The following is an 18,218-nucleotide window of genomic DNA, read 5'->3' on the forward strand; positions in this document are numbered from 1 at the left end:
TCGCTGCGGAATTTTGGGGGGGGGGGCTTCCGGAAGTGTTCATTTTCAATTCAGTGGCAGTTGGGTCAAAGTTCTTTCCGCGAAAAATGTGTTTTCCAATCCTTCAATCATTTCATGAACTAAAAGCAACTTTGGATAAGAATTAAGGGCACAATTCCATTACAATTTCTTCGAAATGTTTGAATTTGAAACGAGATCTTTTGGGATAAAATTTTCTAAGCATCAACGTATACCTATTAGGGGTTTGGGTTGGTACGATCGAATGGCTTCCCACCCCATGGACCCGGGTTCAAATCTTAACGGAGGGAGAGATTACCCTGACCCTGCTTGGGCGTGTGGTGGGGGCACTTCAAGGTCAACGCTCCGTCCGTCGAATGGGACGTAAAGCCTTGGTCCCCTTGGCGCCTTTCAGCAGACGCCGTCTTTACTTCCACTGTTCCCTCCCTTATCATGGACATTTACCCTCGCCTCCACCAAATATCGTCATCCAAAAAGCCTGAACTCAGCCGATTGTCAAGATACATCATAGCCCGAGCACAAAAATACATATCCTCCTCTAGAGCAAGCACATTACAATTTTCCCGCCATTAAATATAAACATTTAAGCTAATACATGCAAGGTCTTTGACATCAATGTACCGTGCGGTGGAAGTCCCGTGTATCCTATGAATTTAATATCTATCAAGAAAACAAAACTTCCCCAACTGAGTTAACCAATGGTTACTAACCATGCGTGTGGACACACAAGCTAAACCAGAGTTAACTCGGATGAGAAATTTATATTTGTACATATTTCTTTTATAAATATTCCACGAACCGATTTTATCTTCAAATTTCTCACTGGTGGTAGACTTTAGCGGCTGCAAACCTTCATCACAAGATTGAAGGTGACCTCCTAAGACAAAAAGGAAATGAAGAGATGAGAGGATACAACAATTCAACAACGATTTGAGATTCAAGCACCATGCAACGGAAACAAGAGTCCGAATAGCATGGCACTGAGCAAAGATAAGAAGTGTCAAAATGCGCGGAAACCAAGTGTTCACCGCTGCGGCAAACGTTAAGAAGTGCTCATTCCATTAGCATCATTATGCCGAACATCCTGAAAAATTACTTGCCAAATGTTATCACAGTGAAATTTCCATGTCATTGAGAATAGACTATTTTCGACATTTACCTATGTTGAGTGCTTGGAATTTGACCACAGAGAAAAAGATTAAGAAACATATTCACATTTTAGATACAATGAGGGAAATGTTGACAATGGTTACCCCTATATATCCTGACGATTTCGAGGGAATAATGGAAATTTGGAACAAGTGAGACGGCAGCAAAATAGAAGCGTCAATTCGGAGTGGTCTAAAGGCAAAACCTCCTCTCCTCTCCGACTCTTCTTCCGAAATAGCCATCAATCAAAAAGACCGTGACTCTAATTTGCGGTCAACATGCATTTCAAATTTGATTTCATTCGCATGATCATTCAGCATGACCGTGAATGACGGAACAATTCGCGAATGATAATTCACTGAAAATTAGAACACGTTCTATTTTTCTCGCATGATCCTGTGAATGATCACGTGATCATTCAGCATCATCATTTACAAGATCATCATTCGCCGTGTATAGCGGCCTGAATACTTTACCTCAGTATTTTCCATTATGTGGTTCTTTACATTTGCAAAGATTGGCTTTGATATTTTTCTAGTTTCCATGGAAACCCCGAGATGACAACCAAATATTTGAGCGATACATACCTACGTCATAGAATACGATAGAAAAGACAAAACACGATCGGTCGTGAGGGGGAAAAGCGCTCTCTCGAACGACGCTGAAAATTAGGAAGACGATATTTCATTCGCCATGGCCTGGAAGTGAGTCAGGATCCCCAGAATCAGCGCCGATCAGAGCTCCCTCCAGTTCTGGGAGCTCAATTACAGACGGAGAATCATTCGGGGAGAATTGGATAGTGGAGTCCACGCCAGCGCGAATCGTTTTCACTCCGCGGCCTTTCTTTATCACTTGGTGGCAACCTTTTGATGACAGGAGGCATCATATCGAAATGACAGAGTATGAGAAGGTGATCTGCGCCGCAGCAGGAAAGGACATTAGGCACTTCATTGCAATAATCATAAAACAATTTCAACATGAAATACAAAACAAGAGAGTTGATGAATATCTTCGACGCAGAAAGTTTATCAGCCACGGTGGGAAATTCATTCCATACATGAGAGTGCCTTTGGATATTCAGTTTCGGTACAAACTTTATCAGCCACCGAAGCAGCTTTTAATCACCTTTTTCTCAACGAGTTTACCAGGTGAATAGATGCACAGCATGCGCAAGGAGACCGCGGATCGAAGCTATGGTTGAACTATGTCGCGCCTCGATGCGCTTTCATCGAAAACATTCGTACATGGCGTAATTTCTTTTTCAAATTTGATGATAAATATTTTGAGAGCAATAATTAGGCCGTTTGACGCCCGCAGTTGCAGAGTATCGCAAATAAATCGCTTTGAATCACATATATCGCATATTAACGTTTTATCGCACATCGCCGCTTATTCAACTATCAAAAATTTGTGGTCGTAACTACCCTACATGAAAAATGGTAAAATTTTAAAACAATATATTTCACATACGTAAGTCAGATCATTGGATTGATTTTACCTCATTTGCATTTACATAAAGAAACTCCAAAAAATAATAAACCACAAAAAATTAATTAAACATTCATTGCACCAATGATGTACAATTGACATTTAAATTAAAGCGTGTCCCTCAGAGGACGAATATTTTCCGCTAAGCTCAAGGCATTAACTTCTTCTTGAATCAACAGCAGTACTTCTCCATCAAAATATTCATTTCCGCATCCTCCTCTGCCTTTAATGAACCTACTTAGCGTATGCTAGGTCCTACACGAGAACATATTTTTCCGTTACAAAAAAAATACGAATAGCAAACTAGCCTCGGCCGAAAATTGGTTTATGTCCACGAACTTCTACTCAAGCTCCGCCTCTTATGGAGGTGGATTATTGTCCATTCGAAATAAATGATTTTCGCATCTGTTGTTAAAGAAAAGTTCACCATCATCGGCGAAATCCCTCGACCTTAAAAAGTAAAATTTTTGACAAAGAATGTGCATAATATAAACCTTTACATTATTCGGTATATAGGTTTTCAATTTTTTTAAGCCAACCGTGTCGCCATTTTCATGTACTATCCTGATTTCATTTCAATTAGAGAATTCATTTTCTTATTACTCAAAGAGTAGTACGCATCGCCCTTACAGTTTTTATCGTGATTGATACGGAATAGCGAAGCTTATATCAGTAGTTTGTCAAAATGGCACATGCATTCTGTCTGTAACCAGTAGTTTATAACCCAAAAAGAAAGTGACAATGTGGATTAGAATTGCAATTTCTAGAACTAGCGTTTGTTGATGGAGGCGATTGTTTGATGAGGTCGTGACTCACCCTCTCCGGTGGCGCCCGTGTCTTCCTCGTTCATGCCCATCGCCTTCTCCATGCTTCGATTGCGAACAAACTCCTTCCTCTCCGTGATCACCTGCAATTGGATCCACAAACCCATCACAAACATTCGTTAAACCGTTAACGCCTGAATGAATAAGTTTCTGCGATTTTTGTGGTAATCATGTAACTAAATGTCAATGAAATTCTGAGTCATTAGGTGCAAAATGTATTCTTTTTCCACTAATAGTTACGCCTATCGGTACCATATGGTACCACCAAAATATTTTGCTTCATAAATATTAGGCTCACATCAAATAACCATACTTAATATGTTATAAAAATGCTAAAACAATCATAATTACATAATAAAACTTTTATATTAACGGTACATAAGGCGTAAGTAAAGAAAATTGAAATGCTTGGTCTAAACATTCCGTTTTTTTGACCTAGTTGATAATTCTCAATTTTCAAAATGGCTCTAAATGCGTTAATTACAGCTTTAAAATAGAAAACTTTTCGGAAATTTTTTTATGTAAATACTTTTATTAATTTATAATTCTCAAAAACCCATAAAAATTACGATAAATGACAAAAAAGTTACGTTTAGCACTGCACTACCAGCTGGTACCATTTGGTACCGCTAGGCGTTAACGGGTTAATGAGAAACAACAGAGCAACAAGACGATCAAAATTCGACTTTCTCTCTAAAGCATTACTTAAATATCATTGATTAAATCAAGGGCATACCCGGTATCAAAACTAGGAAGGGGCAAGCCACGTTTGTTCAAGTTATAGGTAAGATTTAAGCATGGAAAAGGTGGATGAAACCAACATTTTTAGGAAAATGTAACAGCTCTTTATTAGTTTTTGTACTGTAAGAAACTCTCTATTGGTTTTAAAATTATTTGCTTGAAAAAATATTATTTTCCTTAAAGATATTTGTGATTTTTGTTTCTAGGGGGGAGGGGGGAGCTGCTCCCTCCTGCCCCTCGCTGGGTATGCCCATAGATTTAATAATGAATTAACGTCAATAAAAGATTCCGCCACTCGTTTTCAGGAGTGATTATATAGAGTTGTTTCAGTTTTAATCAGGAGGAATCCTCTTGTAGGTAGGGGCAATTCAAAAGTTACTTGCAATTTTCAACCAATACTTGTTAGTACAGTGGAAATTTGGCATTTACTAACATTCAAAAGTGAGTTTTATTCCTTTAATTCCGCTCCAAACATCAACTGAACTTTGAAAAAAGTATTTAAGTACAATATATCATATTAATACGAGAATTCCTTGGAAAACCGAACGAATATCACGCATTAATGTGAAATTTCCAACTTTGGGAGACAAAAGTGAAAACAATGATAAAAGTCAAATAATTTAAATACAGTCGGGAAATAGAAACGAAAGTTAACTACCCCACCCCCGGAATATAATAACAATCTCAAATGTAAAAATTAGGTTTCATATTATCATAAGAGTATATATTGTCCAGGCATTAGCAAGATTAGTGACAGTTCGTCAGGTCAGGCATAGAACCTGGATGAGCCAGACATTGATTACGCTAAAGTTGCATGGACCCGAGCAAAGTAAAAAAAGGTGTCGAGAGCAGCTGCTGAATTGAGGGAAGATGAAGAAATGAACCACCCACCTTATTGGTGAAACTGTGCAGAATGTTCTTGTACTTGTCTTGCTCCTTGCCCATCTTCGTGAATTTGAAGAGCCAATCGGACAAGAGCCAAGGCCGGATCATTCGGTAAATTCCAATCTCCTCCAACCTAAAGAAGATTTTGGAAAACATGAAAATGACGAGAAATCCTCAAGTACAAATCGACCTTCTCGTGTGACATGCATAGGATTGGAACGAAATGATGGGCAAAGCAAAAAGACCTAATTATTTAACTAATTTACAACGAAGTGCAAGGACATGGCAGTGAGTCCAAAAAACTGGGTCACAGACTTCCAAAATGTAAGCTGACAAATTGGCGCACTAATTTGAAATCCTAATGACTAATTTAAAGACATAAATCTCAGAAAGCAACTTGACAAAGTCATGAAGAGAGCTAGTTACGCTAACAATACGCCAAGTTCGCAGTTATATAGTATATATTTATTATCCATAATTTATTCTTAGCTGAGTAGTATTTAAGCATAGCTAATCAAGGCTTAACATTTACTCACTTGTGGATAGCAGAAACGATTTGGAGCCTTTGGTTATTTTGAGCATTGACCGGTGTTCCCATGGCAGTTTCTGAAAAGAAAAAAAAATCCTTAGGCCAAGTTATAATAGGGTAAATCGGGGCACGTTTGTGCGGATTTTTTTCAAATTATGTTCTAATTTTTATGTTTTAACTTAGGAAATTTTAGACATTGTGGTTTAAAAAAGCAGTTAACAAAGACAACATTTGTATATATTCAGTTGATGGCATATTTGTGTTTTTGACCGCAAAAAATATGTTTTCAAGTCGAGGTCTGTTGCGTAAACTTGCCCCGATTTCGAAATCGGGGCAAGTTTACGCAACAGACTTTTCTTTTTTCCAGAGCGTACCAAATTTTTCCTTCATGCAGTTTTCGGTTTCATACTTTTTGCTTTGCTGTTTTCTTCTTCTGCTTCCGTAGAAACTAGGATTTTTACGTAATTTCTTGTATTCGCTTTTTTGTGCCATAATTTTTTTCTTTTTCTTTGTTACTAAACTAAGCATTACACGATGATTTGCAAAACTTAATAGGTTGGAAATATTAAAAAAATGATTTTTTAGAAAGGCCAAGGCAAAGAAGTTCCAAGGACACGTTTACGCATTAAGAACCTGCGTAAAGGTGCCCCAATGTCAATGCGCAAATGTGCCCCGACGCCGTGATTGTATTTATTTTTGACGTGAATCGAAAATTAATAGAAAATATGAAAACAGAATATCTATTTCTCGAATAAAGGATAAATTCTGCAACTCTAATATATTTGTTTGTACTGAAATAATTATTATGAGTCACAATACTTTTCAATAAGTTCAGCGCAAAATTTACTCACCTTGACAGAAAATAGGTTTTTCTTTCGGCATACGATGCTCGACTGATGTTCAAAAGCAAGTGAGAATGCCGAGTAGGAATTAGCATCAACATTCCATGACTGGTGGCGAGCCAGTTATAATCAGTTTCGGAAAAAGTACACTGCGTAAACGTACCCCAGTCTACCCTAGTTGCATCTACCCTACCCTAGATCGAGACCAAGAAGTTGCGTCCATTGGATGTTAAAGCCACGATAAGTTAACTTGTCGGAACTTATGACACAGACCAGTGGCCTACATTCTACCAAAAACCAAGTGGAAGCATTCTACCAAACACATACCATACTGCGCATCAATCGAAAAATCGATTTTACACATCCGGTGTCCCACAAGGAAGTAATCGGCCCTGTTTCGTTCATTATAAACATAATTGACCTATGCTCTATGACCTATGAATTTGCATTAAAATACGTTTATTTGATTTCGACGCTGTTATGTATCGCGAAATAGTGATCACTCTGAATTTGAAATTCTATTATCTGATTTAAACAATGTTCATGTGTAGAGCCAAGAGTGGAGATATTGTTATTACCTTTAAGTTACCACTCGTTGCTGCTATTCTTCATTTTCTTTGACGGTGGTTTTTAGGTTTAAGGCAACCAACGTATTATACTTTTTCTCTTCTAACCCGTAAAGAATAGTGTTTTTTATGGGCGTGACGAATTAATGGTCATTGGGAACCCTCTGTGTAATCGTCGTGAGCTAGTAGCGGATATTTCAGTAATAATTTATAACTTTATGAATCTTTATTGTTATTTTTCGTTGGCCCTACGTATCGAAATACCACCTTAAAACTGAGAAAAACCTTTCTTGACATCTTATGCTCTATTTTTTGCAGTAGCTCGACCATTCCTCTTATTACACGAATGTTATCGTCACAACAATATCCTCGATGCGTCCGATGCGTCGGCCATATTGGCAAATTACGTCAGCGCTTGCAGCGCCGCCATTGGTGATTTGTCTCTCAAATGGGCGTACAGGCAGCGTTAGCCAGATGTTAAGCGAATTAGGCTGGGAGCCGCTGGAGACTCGGAGGCTGCGCGCTAGGCTTATATTGCTTGAGCAATTGAGAATGGATATCTTTCAGAGAGACACGGAGAACATAATACTAGAACCGCACTATATTTACTGGTCCGATAGGAGCGATACATTGAGAGAGATGTTTTGTCGAACGGATAGATATGGGAATTCGTTCTCCCTCAAACAAGTAACTCAATTTCAATACCTCGTGTGCGGAATTTTGCTGTAATAGTTCTGCAGAAAAATAATAGATGGCGTCCAAACCACGCTATTTTATTTCTACGACCGCCGAAAAACTGTGAGGATAATTTTCTCTTGAATTCTAATTGAAATCAATTGCCATTATTTTCTACGAACAGGCTAAACTTAGACCACGACTTGTGGGCGAATAACTCACCGCAGATGAAGTCGAGCGTGAGCTTCTGCGTGTAGGGGCAGATGTCGAACACTTCGCCGCCCGCCTTCTCCTTCAGCCGATCCATCATCTGATTGGTCCGCTTCACGAACACGTCCACGAAGCTCTCCAGGATGTTGAAGTGGAAGGTGGGGGTGATGAGCTTGCGGTGGGCGTGCCACTTGGAACCTACGGGCCGATAGAGAAGGTCCATCGTTTCAACAAAATCTAGTTTTCTAACCATGGAACAAGATTGAACAACAACAATGGCAGTTAGAAGCAGGGCCGGCCCTAGCAGGTGCGGGGCTGGGGGCGAACCTTCAGTGCGGGGCCCCTCACTTAAAATATTAAACTCTATACCCCATCTACAAACTCGAGCATTTTGAATCCCTACCACTCTCTGGCTAAGTATGTGTTCCCCTCCCAAATTCAGACTTCGTAATTACGCCGTTATGATACGATCACGCAGTTGAGTTCAAAATAGTATAATACAAATAAAATTTATAATTATATTTATTCATAAAATTATAACGTAAAATAAACATAAAAAGCGCTTTTTCAATAGGTACGTATTTTTATAAGTTAGATTATGAAAGTTAATTAGTTGTAAGCCTAAAGCAATTACTGTAAAATGAAAAAAGATAGTTTTAATTTCACATGCAGGTCAAAATGGTAATAAATTAATAAAAATAAACTTACCCTTGCATTGAAGTTTAATCACTCTTATGTAGTGGGTTATCATAAAAACAAAAACGCAATTGCACAATAAAAATTACTGCATTATTATTCCTTTTTCATAATATTATTTTTTGTCTAGCATGGACTTAACAATACAGTAATAGTTGAAATTGCGTTTTCAAAACTATCGTATATTTTAATTTTTTTCACGAACGCGGGGCCCTGGGCGGTCGCCGCGGTCGCCCCGCCCTAAGGCCGGCCCTGGTTATAAGAACTAAATTTAAAGCGAATGTATGGAGGAAGAAAACAATGGCAGCAAGAAAAACTAAAACATTAAATCTACCGTAAATATATGCATTCCGACGTACTATCTTTTTCAACCATATGTGGACTCCCACCTGTCCCACTTTTCTTATGGGGGTAAATGGGTGAAAACTTGCAATGTTGGCAGGCGAGGCATCCGTTGCCTTGACGGCACCGACGAGGCACGCAGGCGAAACTCCAGGGGAAAAACCCCTGACGGAATTTAGACTAGTGAATGGAATGCACTGGGCTCTCATGCCTTTTTTCAACTACGCCCTTCTTACGCGGGTTAGCGCTGACCCGGGTTACATATCGTTGTGGAAACGGCAGTTAGCGCCAACCCCGGTCAGAATTGTAACCCGGGTTGGCTGACGCGGGTTAGCAGGTAACGCGGGTTAGAAATCGTAGTGGGAACGCTAGTTTCCTGATCTAGTGAGCAATTGACGAACGTATTTCGTCTAACAACCACGAGATCAGGCAATTATTGAAGGCAGGAAAAACGTTGCGAGTACACATTTTTTTTAATAAGAGCGGGGATGGCCAATCCTGAGAGAAAGAATTTTTTAGACGACGAGACGGAGATCTTGCTCTCGATTTATGAAGAGGAAAATATCCAACGGAGGTTTCGGGGTACATTTAAAGGCCACAAACAGGTGTGGGCAGACTTAGCTGCTCGGGTATAAAAGCGGCCTATGTTGACATCGCAGAATACCTCCACCACTGCAAGATCTGACCCAAACTTGAGGTAGTACAGTGCAATCGCTATCCTTTAGGGACGAGAATAGCTTCTCGCGTGCGCGTACTTATTTTAACGATGCTAGTCCTTATTCTATTGCACAGCATTTGAAATGTATCCCGCTGAATACGATATGTTTTTTGAAAAGCATCGGGTCATTTGGGAACATCTCCATCCCAAAACCCCTGACTGCTAACAAACCGTCAACTTCTTCTAATGTAATGCCGGGGTTTTCTTCGTAACCTATTTATAATATAGGCCCTCAGGTTCCTCCTCCGTCGCATTTCTTCTTCCATTTGTTCCGGAGGCGGATCCAATTTCGCCACAGCATTAAATAAATGTTGATCAAATGCAACAATCTAGCTACTTGAACCTACATTTTCATCACACGCTATTTCGTTACTCAACTATTTACCTCCCCCAAACTTCTGTTCCCGGCAGGGTATTCGGACAAACTTCCCGTTGGAACGCTGGTCAGGTTACCCATCATCCCCTAACCGCTGTAGACCCTTCGTAGTGGAAACAAGGCATCAGGGTGTTTTCTTCGGGACGAGGTTCTTCCTTTCTTTGGATACATATTTCGACCCGCCGCACAGTGGGCTAGAATCGAAAAAAGCTGGCCAAAACCTCAAAATCGATTTTTTTGAGCTAGGAAATTGAAACTTCGCATACACATTCTCAAATAAATTGTGCATAACTTCCCAGATTATTTTGGTCCTATGTTTACACTTTAACAATATATGTGAGGTCAAAGTTGAGCAAATTTAGCGAAAAACGACCACCCTCGATTTTTTCTGAAAATTGCCGACTTTATCCTCGTGCAGTGGTTTTATAAATAGATTTATCGACAAAACTGTTATACCATCTTAATTGACACTTCTTATTCTTTCATTTGAAGGGTTTTTAAAGATTTTGTTTCATCAATAATCATAGATACATAACAAAATGGCGGAGCCTGTTTTCAACCCATTTTTTCACATAAACGTAGAAAAAAAGTAGACATTGTCACCGGCTTACACTAAGTAACTTATATCATGTCGTTCTTTGAAGCTTCTACATTGTGAATCTAAAGTCAAACCTTGCACCAATTTGCAACCCCGAATTTTAAATAGTTTTTTCGAACGCACGGACGACACCGGTTCTGGCCGGCGGCGGCGGAGAGTACGGCGACGCGGCAAGCGGGTGGATGCAATATGGTCCCATTCACTTTTATGTGTGGATAACAGATATATTAGTGACAGAAAATAATCACCAGAAAGTAAAATTTATAAATATTGCTACGAATGACTCTCATTATGCAATCGCTGGGCACTGCAAGAGGTGCACTGAAAGGTTTCCTTCTTTGAGTGCATTCCATGGGGAATGGACTTAAATCGCGTGCTTTACTAACTAATAAACTTTTTAACAATAACAGATAATATATTCCTTAAACGTGATGGAAAATGGCTCAATACAGTACTTGATTTTGCCGAAATTTGCCAAATCAAGTACTGTCTTGGTGCTTGAAGAGTTCATTATTCTTATCCAGTAAGGTTATTTAATTTATATTCTTGATTTAAAGCAATTAATAACTATTCCTTATGCAGCACAATTTACATGTTGCTCTAGTTTAGCCAGTGCAGATGGACGTCAATTCATGTTTTTAGGGTTGTATGAAGAGAACGACTAGGAGGAAAACGAATGCAAAAGGAAGATACAGTGACCATCCTCGGAGGCAAGAACTCTTGCCAAGTGGATAAAATGCAACCCCGAGTATTATGTTATGTCAGATTAAGAGGCCCTCTCACTAAGTAATTGTGTCCATGCAGCTCACAAAATATCGGTGCAAGGGTCTTCGAAAATCTGAAATGCCAGGGATATAATATTAACCCCAGCGATGGGAGAGTGACGCGAGTATATGATTTCATTTACCCGAGTGAAATTATTGTAGCAGAGGTTATATAAGAAGTTTCCAAAAATGGTTCTGCATCTTACTGCGACTCGAATCTTAACGTACATTTCCACAGTTCCAAGTTTCGCGTCGCATATAAAGTGCACTTAAATTTGCAAACACGGCTTTGACAGCAGTTAGGACATGCGCAATATAATCACACGTGGGAACGAGGGCTTATGTCTCATGAATTATTGCTCGTGAGCACCTTTGTGCCTTCTTGTTTAGGTAAAAAATGCTGTTCCTTAGGCCAAGCATGAAACAGGCACAAGTATTCAAAAGTCATCACAATTATTCTAGATTTCCTCTCCAAATAATTTAATTTTCTCTCTCTCACACTGACGCTTTAAATACAATTATGGTATGCCACCAACCGTACATAAGGTCTTCATTCAAGGAGCTGACATTGCAAAAGAGTCCATTCTTAATTGCGACAACTGACAGGGGAAGCGATATAGGCACGGTATAAGGACGTGAGAAAGTTCCGTGAACGGTTGACTAGAAAAATGGCACGAGTGGCCACAAATAGGGATTTATTCCGAAGACAACTACTAATATCATAACTGATAATGACAAAAATTACGCCAATTAAACTGGAGGAAACACACAGCTTGCCGAAAAATGTAATGGATCTGTTTTTGAAAAAGGAAAACAATGCTTTAGCTCAGACAGAGAAAGTGATAAAAACTCGTCAGATAGTGAATGAAAAACAGTAACCTTTTATTGCTGACAGTGATAATTGCAGTATGTTAGTTGGGAAAAGTGTAAATTTTGCTGCTTTTGTTTATGTTATGTTTGTATGGTAAAATATTTCTGAAAAATGACCATTTTGTCAGCAGCGCAGTTTAATAAGAATAATGACGTTGATATATAGGTAAGAGATTTAAATCAATACTTTAAATTGAGCATAAGGCATACATTAAAATAAACTGTATTTCTTAGGAAGGATACATTATTTGATGTGAGTAATATGCCTTCCGAAACTTTTAAAGCTAGCAGGAGTTCAAACTTCAAACCAAAAACAAGTTCGAAGGGCTCGGCACTACAACAATACTGTAAAACGACCGTGGTCAGAAGGCCTTTAAATATGTATGGAGGATTAGGAAGTGGAAGCTATGGGTCATCGAAGGCTCTTGCCTAGAAATAGAGCTTGTTTGTTAATGAAAGAGTCCGTTTCCCCACTTTAAGCACGCGATTTAAGTCCATTCCCCATGGAATGCACTCAAAGAAGGAAACCTTTCAGTGCACCTTTTGCAGTGCCCAGCGATTGCATAATGAGAGTCATTCGTAGCAATATTTATAAATTTTACTTTCTGGTGATTATTTTCTGTCACTAATATATCTGTTATCCACACATAAAAGTGAATGGGACCATATTGCATCCACCCGCTTGCCGCGTCGCCGTACTCTCCGCCGCCGCCGGCCAGAACCGGTGTCGTCCGTGCGTTCGAAAAAACTATTTAAAATTCGGGGTTGCAAATTGGTGCAAGGTTTGACTTTAGATTCACAATGTAGAAGCTTCAAAGAACGACATGATATAAGTTACTTAGTGTAAGCCGGTGACAATGTCTACTTTTTTTCTACGTTTATGTGAAAAAATGGGTTGAAAACAGGCTCCGCCATTTTGTTATGTATCTATGATTATTGATGAAACAAAATCTTTAAAAACCCTTCAAATGAAAGAATAAGAAGTGTCAATTAAGATGGTATAACAGTTTTGTCGATAAATCTATTTATAAAACCACTGCACGAGGATAAAGTCGGCAATTTTCAGAAAAAATCGAGGGTGGTCGTTTTTCGCTAAATTTGCTCAACTTTGACCTCACATATATTGTTAAAGTGTAAACATAGGACCAAAATAATCTGGGAAGTTATGCACAATTTATTTGAGAATGTGTATGCGAAGTTTCAATTTCCTAGCTCAAAAAAATCGATTTTGAGGTTTTGGCCAGCTTTTTTCGATTCTAGCCCACTGTGCGCCGTTTATGGTTTACAGTGGCGCCGACTCCATGGGGCCTTTAAGGGGCCCGTGCCCTCTCAAAAATTCGTTATGGGTGTGAGGAAAAAATGTGTCAGGCATGTCGATTTTCCCCAAAGTGTCCAGATATCGAGATTCGAGTTATCACGGTGCTAATGTTGGTCATATCAATATTCTAAAATGCTTAAAAAACTTGAAACTCGCTACTTATAAAATATCCCGGAGCAAGATCCCCGGTTTGGGCCCCTCAATATTTTTTGTAAGTCGGCATCCCTGATGGTTTACAAAGTCGAGACTTCGAAGCCGAGTAGTAGCCGAGAATCTGCGAGCGGCGAGAGCCCGAACGTAAACACCCAAAATGGCGGCGGCCCAACGCGAGTTGGGCATCGGTGCAGTCCATCCGCTTTCCGCTTGTGTCGTTGCCCCTGCAGTTGGACTCCAGGTTCGGTTGCCCCCTCCCCCACCTGGTTCCGGACCCCCCCCCGAACGTAATTCATAGCTACCCCACTGGATCTGCCTAACTATAAGAGATAAATCTATAAGTTTTGAGTAGCGAGCTTCTTTTTTCTGATAAAAGAATAAATGACAAAAGAGCTAGAGTATTGCTCAGGAATTCCACCTGGAATTACTTAAATTAAGTATTTTCTGAAACTTTCCATTAGGAAATCTTCCAGTTTCTTAAAAAAACGGAAAACCCGAGTTTAATGAAATAAAAATTTCATATCATCACGTCATCCTGCTGATTCAGTAATCACTTCTTTAGCATTGTTGAAATTCATTTTTAGTTGTTCATAATTATTTACAAGTTTAGGAATAAATGGATATTCAATGCTGGGAGATTTCTTGTTTTCTCCTATTAAATTATCCATTACTAAGCGAAGAACTTGATCAAGAATATGGTGCTGACAGGCAATGAATTGTGGCTTTTCTAGTTTTTTTTCAGCAAACACTGAATAACAACTCCATTCCTACTTCCAGTATTCACATTTGTAGTGTCCGCAACAATCAACTTTATAATTTTCCATTTTTTTCTATTACAATTTCCATCAATTTTTTTAAGTTAAATTTTTTTCTAATTGTAGCGTTTTCTTCATTTTTTCCTTTATTGTAACGGCTTCTTTAATAGTGGTTCTGTAAATACCCGATTGTAAAGGCATATCGACATTAATCCCATCTTGTAATTGCTGTTTACAGACTGCTGATGCTTAGCTGGTTGATAAATTTAAACATTTTACTGGTTTTGCTGCCGTTTTGGTTTTGCTGTAGGTACTTCTTACATGTGCTTGCGTGTTCTTCTCCATCCGACTCTTTGATATTCACTCTCAGTCTCTGATACACAAGTTGACATTATTGTTGCAGTTGGTGTTGAGGAAGTGGATGCCTAAGGCATTTTTCCTCTTTTGGTGGAATGAATAGATTCATTACTTGCTGCCTTTCCAGTAGTTTACCCTAGTTTTCTTTTACTCTCAATCTGTAGATGATATTACTTTCTGTCCTCACTGATCAGCCATTCACCATTTTCTTTTGTTATGTCAAATACTTCACTCAATGAATAGTATTTTCCTCGCTTTACAAATTCATCATAGGTTTTAGCACATGTTGTAGTTTTCATTTTACTACTTGATTTGATAAATTTAGGAAATTTAATTTCTTTTGTCACAAACTTGTAACTTCTTCCATAATCTCTTTCACTCGTTACTTCCTTCCTTTGATAGATGGTCCAAGGGTTAGATATAGAGGCCAACAACTTGGATTTTCAGTGGTACCCTGATGTTCTTTTCCAGTTACTGTTCTTCTAGTGGAACAGTTCTTCTTTTCCTATGTGAATCTTGAAATTGAGTAAGATTCTTATCCCAGACCTTCTTGTTCCTTTCTGCTGTAGCTTCATTAATCTTATGAGACATTATGATTTTAAATTGCAGCTGGAGACTTGGAACAAATTAATAAAAAAAATAAGAATAAGAACTAATAAGAAAAGCACAAACTTATACAGTTAGATACTAAAAAATTTGAAAATGTTCTAGAACTTTCTAGACATTTCTAATGAGAAATATAAAGTACAATACTGTCATAGAAGACTTCAGATAGTCTTACAAACATCCAGACTGCTCAATAGAGTTCCATCATAGAGATTGAAATCTTTGAAGAACATTTGACAAGACTCTAGAAATAGCTGAGATGTACCTTGTAGATGACTGAAATTCTAGTTAGTGATTTCTTGCTGTGGGTGACTTTTTTAAAAAAATAGAACAAAACTAAGACTTCTAACATTATTTTTGGGCGAAAGTTCATCCTTTTGTAGCACAGGAAATCAATTTTTTTTACAAAAAGTCATTACCCCAGTGGGCTCATTTTACGGTCAAAACGACGCACGTACCAACTTGGAAAATATTTCGTTTATTGAACGTGTCACTCAGTTTACGGAACGAACACTCAAGAGAAAGAATAAAAATGCTTGGCAGACATAAGGATAATTACGTATTGAGCTCATTTGATAACAATTTATTGCACGTCGTGCGACATGTTTGAAAATTTAGGCATTCTTTCAGGAGAAAATACCATTCTTCATTGACGCCACCAGAGATAATATATCCGGAGATAAACGGTGGTTTCCTCAGAGAAAGAAAATCTTCATCGTTGTTTCGTATCTTAATAAATATCAAATGGGCATTTTTTTAATTTCATATATATATAATGACTTCTGTGCAATATGCAGTATTTCTTACCTTTGCTGGTGATGAGCCCTTCTCCGAGTAGGGCCCGCAATCCCTTGTAAATGAAGCCTTTCTCAGAGTGCCTGTTACCCCGAAGAACAACCTGAAGCATAGAAAAACAGAGTTACCGACAATATCCACGGTAAAAATAATAGCGCGCTGATTGGTGCAAAAGTGAGGTGGATCCACAGAGATTTAACTAAGATTGCAAAATGATTGCATTACTTAAGTGCAAGATGATACGTATTGCCGTGGTCTTTCAAGTCGTAACACAAAAAAGGTTATGAAATCAAATTTTTAAGAAAATTATGACAGCGCTTCGTTGGTTTTCAAAATCAATTGCTTAGACAAAATATTTTTATTTGGATTACATGTTTTATACCAAAATCACTTTTCTCGGATTTGAAGAAAATTTGCTAAAAAAATTTTGTTGCTGGGAAATAAACTTACTTTTGCTTGTAGAGGGGGGTAGCTGCCCACTCCTGCCCCCCGCTGGATACGACCATGTTCCGAGGATTCCCATAATTCCAACCGATTTGCTCTTTGAGTTTGAGCGAAATGAATTACCAATTCACGTTGCATTCGCGATGACGGTTATTAAATCACAGGCCAATCGTTGATTGTTTGTGGTATGACATGAACCTAGAAACCCAATATCTTTCTCATGGTAAAATATATTTGGCATGCTCATGTACTGGTAAACCATCCGCCTTATTTTTATTGCGCCTAATAACTAAACAAAGACCGTTGTGCATCGAAAGGTGTTTGACTCAAGAGAATATACCCGAACGTGCACGGTAGACCGGGGCATGTTTACGCAGTGCTCTTTTCCAAGCCGAGTTAAAACTAGCGTGCCACAAGTCATGACGTAGCAATGCTGCTCCCGAGGGGCTAACCTCACAAGGTTTTGAGCGTCAGTCAAGCATCGGTCTAGCGTTACGTAAAGTTGCCGTAAAGGCCGTTTTACACGGGGCACGTACTTGCACAATCTGCCGTGTGTACGAAGGCGCAGTCAAAATTGTGTCGTGTAAAGCGGTGAATTGCTAGAAAAGATGCGAGAATGCGTGGACGTGAGATGGCAAAATAGCTCCTGATCTAATTTCGTTCATGCATTCGCGCAATTCCACGCAATTTTAGAAATTAATGCAGTTCTAACATGCGCAATTCCGAGCCCCTTGTAAAACGGCATTAAGGTCAGGGCAAGTTTATGCAACAGACTTGGACCAAAAAACATTTTTTGTGGTTAAAAGCACTAATAGTCCAACAACTAAATGCATAATATTATGACTTTAATAACTGCTTTATAATACCGCAATGCAGCGGCGTAACAATGGGGAGGGGAAAGGGGATAAGGGGATAGATCCCCCCCCCCCCCCCCAAAGCCTCAGAGATGTTTGAAAATTATTTAAAAATAATGTCTAGTTTTGACATTTAAGAACTGCATCTGCTTAAAGTTAAATCTTTAGTGCCAATTAGATGTAAAATGTATTTCCAAGCATGAAATTTGTCAACAATTTTCCCAAACCCCCGTAGACTGGAGGGGTGGTCGCCACCCTATCCATCCTTCCCCAAAAAGCATATTCCTAGTTACGCCACTCCTACAATGTCTACAATTTCCTAAGTTAAAACAATAAAATTAGAAAAAATCCCCTTATACGCGCACATATCTAACCTAAATAGATTGAATAACGAAAGTTTCCCTCTAACAAGCCATTGTAATTCTTTTCTTGTGTAATTTTTTGAATCATTGTTATTATTTTATCAACATAAGTAAAAAATTATTCAAATTAGTGCAGCCGCTCTTGATTCATAAATTGTGTAACTGAAATTGTGTAACATTGATTATTGGACGGTACGAAGTTCGCCGGGACAGCTAATAATATTTATAAGCAAAGTAAGACCTCTACTTTCTACGTTCGCAGTAATTAAATGCAGTGTATTCG

The 18,218-nt window shown here is 38.7% G+C and overlaps 1 protein-coding gene across 2 annotated transcripts in view; it reads right to left on the bottom strand.

The window, feature by feature from the left end:
* Positions 1-18,218, bottom strand: part of LOC124162377 (cytochrome P450 4C1-like) — a 41,368-nt gene that overhangs the window by 5,652 nt on the left and 17,498 nt on the right. Inside the window, exons 4-9 of one of the 2 annotated variants that reach the window (XM_046538892.1) lie at positions 16,288-16,378; positions 7,940-8,125; positions 5,642-5,711; positions 5,112-5,238; positions 3,472-3,562; positions 818-895 (exon numbers count right to left, since the gene is read on the bottom strand). In XM_046538892.1, coding sequence (XP_046394848.1) covers positions 818-895; positions 3,472-3,562; positions 5,112-5,238; positions 5,642-5,711; positions 7,940-8,125; positions 16,288-16,378 — 643 coding nt within the window. The remainder of the gene's footprint in view (positions 1-817; positions 896-3,471; positions 3,563-5,111; positions 5,239-5,641; positions 5,712-7,939; positions 8,126-16,287; positions 16,379-18,218) is intronic. The other variant, XM_046538893.1, reaches the window with a different exon arrangement.

This window comes from Ischnura elegans, chromosome 7 (genome assembly GCF_921293095.1).
Source record: "Ischnura elegans chromosome 7, ioIscEleg1.1, whole genome shotgun sequence".
NCBI classification, from domain to species: domain Eukaryota; kingdom Metazoa; phylum Arthropoda; class Insecta; order Odonata; family Coenagrionidae; genus Ischnura; species Ischnura elegans.